At 41.8% G+C, this 13,425-nt stretch overlaps 1 protein-coding gene across 1 annotated transcript; it reads left to right on the top strand.

Moving 5' to 3' along the window:
* The first annotated feature begins 701 nt into the window (after positions 1-701).
* Positions 702-1,466, top strand: LOC128127397 (uncharacterized). Its single transcript, XM_052765879.1, has one exon. It carries the CDS (start codon positions 702-704, stop codon positions 1,464-1,466), a length of 765 nt encoding a protein of 254 aa, XP_052621839.1.
* Positions 1,467-13,425: the final 11,959 nt, after the last annotated feature.

Genomic DNA, 13,425 nt, shown 5'->3' with positions numbered 1-13,425 from the left:
TGCTATGAATATTTGTGTGAAATTTTGTGAATTATTTCATATAAAAGGGTGAAAGTGATGGGTGACATATAGGGAACAGGTGTATTTACACGGTCTTATTATTTGTCGTCGTACGGGGTGTTAGTACGCGGCGGAGAGCTTACGCTCTGTTTATCTAGCCGTAAGCATATTTGTTGTGCCCGGCGGAGGGACTCGTTCCCTGGAAGTGACAGTAGTTCCCTAATGTGTCACCAAGGGTGGAAAGAAATGAAAAGATTTATATTGATAAATTGTTGCATTATTTTATTTTATTGACGTCAATATGCATGAAAACCACGAACTCACTAGGCCCTAGGCTTACCCATTAGAATCTTTAAATGCACACAATCCAGGAAATAACGTAGCAAGTGGCAGTGGGAATGGAAAGGATAAAGTTCAGACTTGAAGAAGGTGACAAGTTTTGAGGAAGACATAGCGTACCAAGTGTTTAATTAAATTTCTATTTGCTTCCGCTATTATTATTAATAATTACGTTAGTATTTTAATCTTGAATTTTGGAAGTTTTGGGACTATGTTAAGTTATTTTGGTATTTGAAATTTGGGGCGTTACAAGTTGGTATCAGAGCGTGGTTTAAGCAGATTAGTCGTTGTTTAAACGCCTAAGCTTAAACGGGAGGAGCGGTACATCGCCTAATCTGGAATGCGTCTCGTTTGTAGGTACTATGGATCATGAAAAGGCAATCGTCGATGGTGGGGTGTCAGTTGAGGGTACTAGTGGGTTACTTCCCCACGAGAAGTTGAAGGCCGAGTTAGAGCTCTCTGACTCGGAAGGCAATCTGGAACCAACGACCCCACTCAGCCTCTCTGAACGGGATGAAGAAGACGAGGATGTGGAATCCGAGGTGGAGCCCGAAGAAGATCCTGAGGAGGAGCCCGAAGAAGATCCTGAGGAGGAGCCCGAAGAAGACCCCGAGGAGGAACCCGATGGAAATCACGTGGAGTACCATGCGGAGCAAAGATACGAAACGTTCCATATGCCTTATGTGGAGTACATGCCAACTAGTCCTGGTACCTACTGGGAGCGACTTTATAAAGATGAAATGCCACAGGCACAGCTCGAGATTCACAGTTTGAAAAGAAAGATTGAAGAGATAGATGAACATAGGTCAAGGCTCGTACAGGAGAACCAAATAAGGGTTGATGCTGCTGAGAAAAGTAAACACAAGATACGAAGGTTGGAACAGGAGGTGTCAGAGCTAAGGAAACCGACTATCACTAAGTTGTGGGAAGGGTTTGTGGCTTGGGCAAAACAAGCCAAAGCCACGACTTACGGATTCCTAGATAAGGTGGTTGGAAGAGAACCACCTCAGGCCGAGGTGTTGGTCATTCAAAGTGGTCCCGGAGATCGAAAAGCTAAAAAGATAAGGAAGTACTTGAAGGAAGGAAAGAGAATATTGAAATATGATGACATCATTTTTAAAAATTAGAAAGTAGGAGTGCAATGATTTGTCTTTTTTTATTATTTCTCTTGCTTGTTGGCTTGAGTGACTTGATGTGAACAAGACGTATGCCTATTTTTGAAGTTTTAATAATTTGGAATAAAATTTATGTTTGTTATACTTATTGTGTTATAAACATAAATATGTAGTTGATATGTCTTCACGAAGGTCTGGGAGGTTCACTAGGGTCACTCCGGAGGAAGAGCGCATCCCAATTGGAGCTTATGTTAAAGCACCAGGAGATGTTCCAGAAACCCCACTGAATCTGAACGCTAGTCGTGGACGGGGCCAAGGAAGAGGTAGGGGTAGAGGAAGAGGCCGAGGTGCTGTTACAGCACCGATACCTGTACAATCGGCCCATGGTAGCTCTGTATCCCACCGCGGTCGAGGTCGAGATCGTGGAAGGGGTCGTGCGGCAAACACGATCACTAGAGAGGAGTTGGCTGATGAGATCGCTCGAGCAATTCGAGACACCTTACCAGATGTAATTGCTCAGGCACGAGAAGCAATAATGGGTGAGTATGAAGGTAACTTGGGTGGAGGTGAAGAGGACTACGAGTACAGTACACCAAATATGAGTCGTGAACCAAGTATTGCACAACCCACAAGGCATCATGGCAACCACGATCGGCGGGGTTGTAGTTACAAGACGTTCATGAACTGCAAGCCACCCATTTTTAACGGAGAAATTGATCTCGTTTTGTCATCAACATGGATCATGGAGATTGAGGGAACATTCGATACCAGCAAGTGTGCGGATGAGGACAAGGTGATTTATGCTGCGACAATGCTAAAAGGGGAGGCAATACATTGGTGGGGCATGGTGAAGGAGGTTAGGGGGCGTGAGGCGGCCAAGAATATGTCATGGGATGAGTTCCTAAGAATTTTTAAAGAAAAGTTTTGCCCTCGTACAGCGGTTAAACAGTTGGAGGAAGAATTTTTGAGGTTGGAGCAGGGGAATATGACTGTGAGGGAGTACACCACAAAGTTCACGGAGAAGGCTAGGTTTGCCGAATTTTACGTATCTACGGAAGAAAGAAGGGTGGAACGCTATATTTGGGGATTGAGAACAGCTATCCGTGAATTTGTGCAAATTCAGAAACCGGGTACTTTCTAGTCTGCTGTTGATGCTGCAGAAGGTCGCGAACGTGAGAAGAATCGTCAAGGTGAAGATAGGGCTTTGGGGAAAAGAAAATGGGAGGGTACAAATAATGATTCGAAGAAAGGCAAGACTTCAGGGCAAGAACGTAAGGTTGATCAAAGCTCTGGAGTAAAGCAATGTCCGAAATGTAACCGTTATCATAAGGGGGAGTGTAACATGAATCAGAAAGTTTGCTACAAGTGTGGTAAGCCAGGGCACATAGCCACAGAATGTAAGACAGGAAGGGTATGTTACGGGTGTGGTTCTCCTAACCACATTAAGTCGGAATGTCCCCAGGGTAAAGGTAACAACAATCAAGGCAGGATAACAGACAATCGGTCGACGGATAAAAAGGCTGACACTGGTAGACCAAAAGCTAGAGCTTTTCGCATGACGGCTCAGGAGGCTCAGGAGACCCCGGATGTGGTGACAGGTACTTTCCTAGTAAACTCAATTCATGCTACGGTGTTATTTGATTCTGGTGCAAATAGATCTTTTGTGTCTACTACTTTTTGCAAAAACCTGGGTAGAAATGCAAAGACTCTAGAACATGCCTTAGAAATTGAAACTGCTGACGATCATTGGGTAGTAGTAAGAGAGGAATATGATGATTGCTCTATCGAAATAGAAGGTAGTGTGCTAACGTTAAAATTATTACCTATAGCCCTAGGTGATTTTGATATTGTTATAGGCATGGATTGGTTGTCGAAAAACCAAGCGATTATAGATTGTGAAAATAGGATTGTTCAAGTTTGGGTGCCAGAAAAAGGAATGGTAAAGATTTATGGTGATCGGCGAATTAAGGACTCTATTTTGATATCAGTGACTAAGGCAACTCGTTATCTAAAGAAAGGGTGTCAAAGTTATTGGGCATATGTTCTCGATGCCAAGCAGGACAAGCCTGAAATAACAAATATACCAGTTGTACGCGAGTTCCAAGATGTGTTCCCTGATGACCTAACTAGCTTGCCACCGGATAGGCAAGTGGAGTTTCGAATCGATCTTACCCCAGGAGTAGCACCGATAGCTCGTGCGCCCTATCGGTTAGCACCAACCAAAATGAAGGAGTTGATGGCTCAGTTGCAAGATTTGCTCGACAAGGGTTTTATTCGGCCCAGTACCTCACCGTGGGGTGCACCAGTACTATTTGTCAAGAAGAAGGATGGGACAATGCGAATGTGCATTGACTACAGGGAGTTAAACAAGGTGACTATAAAGAACCGGTATCCATTACCGAGAATTGATGACCTATTCGATCAACTCCAGGGGGCAAGTTACTTCTCAAAGATCGATTTACGGTCGGGGTATCACCAGCTGAAAGTCAGAGAAGAAGATGTGTCGAAGACAGCCTTTCGAACTAGGTATGGTCATTACGAGTTTTTAGTAATGCCATTTGGTTTGACCAATGCACCAGCTGCATTCATAGATCTGATGAACTAGGTGTGCAAGCCATACCTAGACAAGTTTGTAATCGTCTTTATCGATGACATATTGATATACTCTAAAAGTAAGGCAGACCATGAGCAACATCTGCGGCTAACACTTAGTTTATTGAGGAAAGAAAAATTATTTGCCAAATTTTCGAAGTGCGAGTTTTGGCTTCGGGAAGTCCAGTTTTTGGGACATGTTGTAAACGAACAAGGTATCAAGGTGGACCCAGCAAAGATTGAGGCGATTGAAAAGTGGGAACCACCAAGGACCCCATTAGAAGTTCGAAGTTTTCTTGGGTTGGCAGGATACTATAGACGGTTTATACAAGACTTCTCGCGTATAGCTGCACCGCTAACTACCCTGACAAGGAAAAATGTGAAGTTCGAATTGAAGCCAGAGCAAGATAATGCCTTTAACGTCTTAAAGGAAAAGCTTAGCAGTGCACCAGTATTATCTTTACCAGAAGGCAATGATGGCTTTGTTGTTTATAGTGATGCATCCAAGTTAGGTTTGGGGTGTGTTTTGATGCAAAACGGTAAGGTGATTGCTTATGCCTCACGACAGTTAAAGGTTCACGAGCGTAAATACCCAACACATGATATGGAGTTGGCTGCAGTAGTGTTCGCTTTAAAGATTTGGAGACACTATTTGTATGGGACAAGGTGTCAGATCTTCACTGATCACAAGAGTTTGAAATACTTGTTCAATCAGAAAGATCTGAACATGAGACAGCAACGGTGGATGGAAATATTAAAAGATTATGACTGTGAGATATTATATCATCCGGGGAAGGCAAATGTGGTAGCTGATGCACTAAGTCGTAAGGAAAGAAGAGAACCACCTAAGATTCGAATGATGAAGATTAGCATAACCACCAGCTTACTAGATGATTTGAGAAAGAATCAAGAGGAGGCCTCGAAGGAAGAGAAATGGAAAAGTGAAAGGGTGGCGGGAGTAATACAATCATTGGAAAAGGATAGTCGTGGCTTGAAGTGTTTCCAAGGAAGGGTTTGGGTACCACGAGTGGGTGAAGTGCGTAACTTACTTCTCAAGGAAGCGCACATGTCAAAGTACTCAATCCATCCGGGAACAAACAAGATGAATCAAGACTTACGAAAATCTTACTGGTGGCCTGGTATGAAAAAGGATATAGCCTATTTTGTTGAAAGGTGTTTGACGTGCTTGAAGGTGAAGGCTGAACACCAAAGGCCATACGGTCAGTTACAGTCAATGGAGATTCCAGTGTGGAAATGGGATCACATCACAATGGACTTTGTGACTAAGTTACCAAGGACACCAAAAGGTTATGACGCGATTTGGGTAATTGTGGATAGATTAACCAAATCGGCGCACTTCCTTCCGATTAAGGAGACGTACCCGTTAGAAAGGTGTTGGGTTGAAGATTTGTTCAAGGGTTGCGTCTTTGGGCTCGGATAGTCATTTATGTAATTTTGTATTCCGGTTTTGGGCCTGTCCATACCGAGAGCCTGTTTTGTTTACTATATAAGTATATGCTTGCATGCATATTAGGTTAAGGATTTAAAGATTAATCTAGAGCATAACGATAGCATTGACAGATTTCTTTGATCGTTCTTGTAACCTACTAATCCTCTACAGTTGATGTTCTTAATAGAGCTCTTCTGAGGATTTTGTTTTAATCATTCGACACGTTTGATTCATTCTTGACTTGTTCTTATTTTCGTGTTCTTGCTGTTTTGTATTTACTTACCTGTTTAAGATCTAATTGATCTTCAAAGATTAAAGTTTTAATCTCATCAATTGGTATCAGAGCAGGACGCTGTGTAATCGATACACATCTTTTCTGTGAAAAGGTTACAATTAGGGTTTTTCCGCACTTAATAATATTTATTGAGCTGTCATCTCATTATTGACGTATCTTGATATTTATTGTTTTGCCCTAATCTGAGTTATTACAAGTCTGATCTTTTAACAGGTTTTTTCGATCATAATGGACGAATCGCAATCAAATCCTATCAATATTTCCAACAACATCGGTTTGACGACGAAGATTCCAATCCTATATACCCATGATTATGAAGTCTGGGCGCATCACTTTGAAGACTACGTCATAGGATCTGAGGATAATGGATACCTCATATGGGAAGCAATCATTAATGGACCTTTTTCTCATTCTGCAACGTCAAGAATTGTTAAAACTCAAAAGGAGTACAATGATCTGCTGAAGGATGTCAAAGATATTGCACAAGATGAAAAGGATAAATTCCAGTGCAATATCAAGGCGTTAAGATTGATCAGATTTGCCCTTCAGTCCGATACTTTCAGGTTGGTCAGCTCCTGCACGACGGCAAAGGAAGTTTGGGATAGACTTCGTGAACTATACTCTACAGACGAGGATCTGGAACATTCTATCCAAACCTTGCTCTTATCTGAGTTTGGAGAATTCAGGCAAGGAGCCGAAGAAACTGTGACCCAGACGTTCGATCGCTTCAATCATCTTCTCAGCAGGATGATCAAACATGACATTGAAAGGAAGCTTATCGAGCAGAAGGTTACGTTCTTAAATGGTCTAAGGTCTGAATGGAGAGCAGTGGTGTCTACAGTCAAAGCCCATGAGCAGTTTAAATCATATTCTTTGGCGAAACTGGTGGGTATTCTCAAGTCCCAGGAGAAGATTGTACTGCAAGAGAAGAACGTTGTTTCAAGCCTTGGTTCGCTGGCCCTCTTATCAAAAAGTAAAGTTGTGATAGAGGATGAAGACCTTAACTTGGAGGAGTATGATCTCACGTCTGAGGATTATGCTATGATGGTGTCTAACCCCAAGAGGTTCATCAAGAAGAGATTCCCCAGCAATAAAAACCGAAACTGGCAGGGGAGTTATAGTTCAGAAAAGGTTAACAATGAACCAAAGGTTGAAGAGCCCAAGAAGGAACCGAAGGTGGATGGTGATTCTGGAGTAAGCTGTTACTACTGTGGTGGGAAAAACCACTATGCTAAAGATTGTGTCCTTAAAAAGATGGCTGAAATGGATGATGAAAAGGATGAGGAAGCTATGCTGCAGAAAAGACTCGATGAGATGAGAAAGAAGAAATCTACCGCTAACCCTTCCATGAATGCTCTTATTGTGCAGGGTTCAGTTGCTGATGACGAGTTCGGTAGAGTGGAAGTTTGGTCTACTGACTCAGAAGATGATGAAGTGAGGAAGCCCACTCATGGAAAGGCTTATATGGAAAAGGAGGAGAGCAGTGGAGGAAGATGTTTCATGGTGTCCGATGTGTCTCAGATGAGGGGATACAACACTGATGGTGGAAGCGAGGAACCAAAGGAGCAGCAGGACATGTGCTTTACGGCCAAACCACTCAGCTAGCAGTTCAATGAGCTCGATGAACTGATCAAGAAGGTACAATCGGTTTTTCTTTCATTTAAAGTACCACAATCCTCATATGAGAAAGAACTAAAAAATGTTAATGCAAGAATTTCACATCTAGATAGTAGTTTAACTCAAACTCGAGTCACCAATTCTAACCTAACTGATCAATTAAGCAGGGTGTCTTCGAAGAGTGAGGAGCGGCGCATGTGGATCGAGTTGAAGGAGTCTGAATTAGTTAAAATTAAAGACGAAAACATTTATTTACAAAGAGACAATTTAAAGTTGTTAAAACAGCGGAATTTTTTTGTTTAATTGCAAAACGTCTTTATTCTAATATTACTCAGCTTCACTTGGACTGTGAAATAGGCCAAAAGATCCATCGCATGATTTTGCCCTTCCTTGAGTTTAAGGAGGATGAAATTGATGCTGAAGCCTATAACTGTGAGAGTGTGATATCATCTGATGACGTCAATCCGACCTACATGTATGGACTAGACAAAATAGAATCTTTCATTAAATCCAAGGACCACAAGAACATGCTTAAAAATCTTTTGGATGAAAATTGTAAACTTAAACTGAGAACCGAAACCATACAAAAATTTGACTCTTTAAACGCCAACGTAAGCTCAGACGGCTGAACTCACGGCTATTGTGAACGAAGACAATGCTGATGGCTGTGATGAGTTCTTCTGGACAGCTCCAATCGATAATGCTATTGAAACAGTAGGCCTGTCAGAAAGAACCTCTTGGAAGAGTAAAGGTAGATACACACCTGAACCCTTGAATAAGCCAGATAATTTCGATGAGCCAAGCACCAGTGGAACGAAAGACATTCCTCAGGAGAATGAAAGTTCGACAAAAGACGATGTTCCCCCTACTTCCTCAGTTCACAGTGAAACTACTATAGTTCAAAATGAACCAGCCAAGGAGAAACCGAAAATGAAAGCTAATATTCATCATCAACCTAAGCAAATGAGGAATAAGAAACGTGAAAGGAACCAAAGATACAGGAAGAATCTCTCTGAAAGGAGGCAATTTTGGCAATCCCAGAATGCATACTTCTCACATCAAGACAAGAATCTGAAGTATGAAAACGATCCTGTCGGAAAGCCTGAGAGCCACAACAACCGAAAGCCAAGGTTCTGTTCACAAGAGAATACCAACCGAAAGCAAAGGTTCGGTTCTGAGAATGACTTCAACCGAAAGCAAAGGTTCGGTTCTGAGAATGACTTCAACCGAAAGCAAAGGTTCGGTTCTGAGAATGACTTCAACCGAAAGCAAAGGTTCGGTTCAAAGAACGATTCCAACCGAAAGCAAACGTTCGGTTCTGAAGTTAAAAGAGATCAAAACTCTAAGGTCAATTCCCCCAATGATCAAAAGCAAAAGGGTCACCTAGAGTCTCCAGCCAAGAAGTCCTCTCAATCTAAATCCACTCCTTCTAGTTCATCTAATTCTTCTAATTCTTCCAAATCATCTCTATCAAGCTCTAAAGCTAAGTCTGTTCATTCTCAAAAATCTCATTCATCGGCTGAACGAAAAGACAAACAGAAGGTTTCTGCATCCACACCAGAGTCTAAACCGAACGCACCCAATCCTAATAAAATAAAAGTTTTCACCATTAAAAGGAAAGATGAAACAACACTTATAAAATGAACATATCTTGTTGACATCTCTCTTACTGTTCCTGTTCCCATGAAAAGCTCACGTGGACCCAAGAAACTTTGGGTTCCTAAATCTGCTTAATTTTTGCAGGTTATAAGTGACGAGCAGTTCGACGAAGAATGGTACATCGATAATGGCTGCTCACGTCACATGACAGGGAGGAAAGAGGAGCTCAGGGAATACAAATCTCTTACAAATGGTGGCCAAGTCAAGTTTGGAAACAATTCTTTCGGCACCATAAAGGGATACAGAATGATAACTAATGGTGATTTCACTATAAGGAAGGTGGCTTATGTGGAAGGACTCCAACACAACCTCATCAGTGTATCTCAGCTTGTTGGAGGTACAGGTCTCAAAGTCTCATTTGATGATGAAGGTTCTGAAATTATTGAGAAAAAGACAAAGAAAGTAATTCTCAAGTCGGAGCGAAAGGGTGAAATGTTTCCTCTAAACCTTAAACCCATCAAAGGAAACCCAGCTATATGCCTGTTATCAAAAGCTCAATCTGACGAAAGCTGGTTGTGGCACCGCAGACTCTCTCATCTCAATTTTAAAGATATCAACCGACTTGTCACTGGAGGTCATGTTAGGGGTCTTCCATATCTCAAGTTCGATAGAGATCATTTGTGTGCTGCATGCGAAATGGGGAAGCAGAGTCGTCAAAGTCATCCATCTGTAATTAACACAAAAGTTGTTGAACCACTCGAATTACTTCATATTGATTTGTGTGGTCCATCATCTATCAAAAGCATCGGTGGTAGCAAGTATATTCTTGTTATTGTTGATGACTTTTCACGATTTACATGGGTGTTCTTTCTAAAGCTCAAATCTGAAGCGACTCATAAGCTGAAAATGTTTATCAAGCAATTTGAAGTACAACTCAAGAAGTTCGTTCGCAACATCAGGAGCGACAATGGTCTAGAATTCAAGAACAGGGAATTTGAAGGATTTCTGGCAGAAAAGGGAATAAGTCACAACTTCTCAGCTCCCTACACACCTCAACAAAACAGAATTGTCGAAAGACGAAACCGATCTTTGTGTGAAGCTGCCCGAACTATGCTAAGTTTCGCTTCCTTACCTCTTTATTTTTGGGCTGATGCTATTTCTGCTGCTTGTTTTACACAGAACAGGTCCTAACTCAACAAGCAATTCACGCTCACACCTTATGAGATTCTCAACAATAGGAAGCCCAACGTGAAATTTTTCCATGTGTTCGGCTCACGGTGTTTCATCTTTAACTCTAAAGAGCACCGCAACAAGTTCGATGTCAAAGCCGACGAGGGAATCTTTCTGGGTTATTCTCTCACTTCCAAAGCATACAGAGTCCTAAACAAGTGTTCGAGAAAAATTGAAGAGACATATTATGTGACCTTTGACGATAGCTATGTCAAAAAGCTACAGGCCAAAGAAGACACAACTGGGGAAATCTTTCCTCAAACTGGCCAAGTCACTGTCTCGATCGCTAATCTATACGAGAAGTTTATGGAGCTATTTGACGAACCAGAGAAAGCTACTCTCTCAGAAGCTGGTGCAGCAGACAACAAGGTAGATCACATAAAGCAAATTGTCGAAGATGCTGCCAGGAGAATGAACGAAGGAGGATCGAATTCTGATGAACCTCCATCCAACGATGCTTCAGTCGAGGGGGAGCCAAGCTCACAAGTCGAGGGGGAGCCAAGCTCACAAGTCGAGGGGGAGCCAAGCTCTACAACTGAAACCGAAAGTGCTTCTCCAACCGAAAGTGCTTCTCCAACCGAAGGTGCATCAACGCCTGCAAGTCCAGCATCACAAGAAACCTCTGAACCTCAAGTTTCTCAAAGCTCATCAATCGAGGGGGAGACTGATGATATGACGCTTGACTATGATAGCCAATCCAAGCCAGAAGAAAAGATCAATGCTGAACTAGACCCAACCTTTGATCCAAATTATCCTCCTCTTACCAAATGGACCAGAGATCATCCTATCTCTCAAGTGGTTGGTGATGTCTCTGAAAAGGTTCTGACCTGATCACAACTGAAGGCAAAACAGACATCCTTATTTTCAAAAGTTGAGTTTTGTATGTTTAACTCATTCGTATCAAAAGTTGAACCAAAGACAGTTAACACTGCCCTCGATCACTCTGACTGGGTTCAAGCGATGCAAGACGAACTGAACGAATTTGAAAGGAACAAAGTCTGGCGCCTCATTCCAACTCCTCCAGATGCTTCGGTTGTTGGTCTCAAATGGGTTTTTAGGAACAAAATCGACAAGGAAGGGAATGTTATAAGGAACAAAGCTCGTCTGGTTGTAAAGGGATACTGTCAGGAGGAAGGGATTGATTATGAAGAGACTTTCGGTCCTGTAGCTAGGCTTGAATCGGTAAGAATATTTCTTGCTTATGCTGCCCACAAAAACTTTGAAGTTTTCCAAATGGATGTCAAGTGTGCATTTCTTAATGGAGAACTCGAAGAAACGGTGTACGTGGAGCAACCTCTTGGGTTCGTGAATGAAAAGTATCCAAACCATTGTTATATTCTGGATAAAGCTGTGTATGGCCTTAAACAAGCTCCGAGAGCTTGGTATGAAACACTAACTAAATTTTTAAAGATGTCTAAATTCAAACAAGGTTCGGTTGACCCAACCTTCTTTCGCAAAAAGGAAGGTAACCACCTTATGATTGTTCAAATTTATGTTGATGACATTATCTTTGGTTCTACTAATCCCAGCCTAACAGCTGAATTCCGAAAGTTGATGGAGACTAAATTTGAAATGAGCTCAATGGGTCCTATTAACTTTTTCCTTGGTTTAAATATTAGACAGGGATCCGAAGGCATCTTTATCAATCAGGAAGCTTACACGAAGACTCTCCTAGCAAAGTTTGGTATGATGGGAGACTCCAAAGTCAAAGTCCCAATGGCATTCGGCACCAAGCTAACTCCATCTCTAGACAAACCGGCTGTTGATATCACGCTCTATCGTCAAATGATTGGCTCACTAATGTATCTTACTGCTAGCAGGCCTGACATCATGTTTTCTGTATGTTATTGTGCTCGATTTCAGGCAAACCCACGCGAACCTCACATGCTTGCAGTGAAGAACATTCTACGCTATCTGAAGCGAACTGCCTCCTTAGGTCTATGGTATCCTTCCAACTCAGGCTTCTTCGTTCAAGCCTATTCTGATGCTGACCTTGGAGGATGTGGACTCGACAGAAAAAGCACTATTGGTGGCTGTCAATTCCTTGACGGGAAGTTGGTCAGCTGGCAATCCAAGAAACAAACGTGTGTGTCGTTGTCTACTGCTGAAGCGGAATACATAGCTGCTGCATCTTACACCTCTCAAGTGATTTGGATCCAGAGTCAACTTCGAGACTATGGACGCAATATGAAGAAGATCCCACTATATTGTGACTCTGAAAGTGAAATTAGGATCTGTCATAACCCAGTGCAACACTCTAAAACTAAACACATAGCACTGAGGTATCACTTCATCAAAGATCACGTGGAAGATGGAAACGTCGAAGTTCATTTCGTAAGAACCACTGATCAACTGGCTGACGTCTTTACCAAAGCTCTTCCTGAAGCATCATTCAATACAATCTTGCAAGGGCTAGGTATGATGGAATCAGAGTCGGTACCTCACACTACCTCTCAACCTTAAACGTAAGAAGCGAAACCAACCGAACGTTCGGGTTCGGTTAAACCATCTGACTCGCTCATCACTACAAAGGTAGTTTTCTTGGTTGTATACTGCTTGTACAAAGTTTTTTTTTTTTTTGTTGAAAATTTTTTTCCCAATTGCATGTCTAAATTCCTTGGTTTCTCAAAATTTTCCAAAACCGAAACCTACCGAAGGTTCGGGTTCGGTTTTTCAAAATTTTGTTGAACCGAAACCAACCGAACGCTCGGGTTCGGTTTTTCAAAATTTTCTTCAACCGAAACCAACCGAACGCTCGGGTTCGGTTTTTCAAAATCTTGTTGAACCGAAACCAACCGAACGCTCGGGTTCGGTTTTTCAAAATTTTCTTCAACCGAAACCAACCGAACGCTCGGGTTCGGTTTTTCAAAATTTTCTTCAACCGAAACCAACCGAACGCTCGGGTTCGGTTTTTCAAAGTTTTCAAAAGTTTTTTTTAAGTCTATTTTTTTCTTGCTTATTTTTTTTATCTATTTCAAAAACTCCAAAAATATTTTTCTTTTTTAATTTTACTTGTGCTCGTTCGTTTATGGGGATATAATTGTTGGATTACTTAAGTGTCCCTAGAAGCATGCTGCTGTATGTGTCCCAAGCCTCATAAGATTTTGAATAATAGCCTTCATGACCTGGTATAAACAAACCTTGTCTTCCCAATAAGGCTATCACATTTATTCTAATCGTGAGCTACG

Source organism: Lactuca sativa, chromosome 7, assembly GCF_002870075.4.
Source record: "Lactuca sativa cultivar Salinas chromosome 7, Lsat_Salinas_v11, whole genome shotgun sequence".
Taxonomy (NCBI): domain Eukaryota; kingdom Viridiplantae; phylum Streptophyta; class Magnoliopsida; order Asterales; family Asteraceae; genus Lactuca; species Lactuca sativa.
This window is presented reverse-complemented; position numbering and strand designations above follow the sequence as displayed.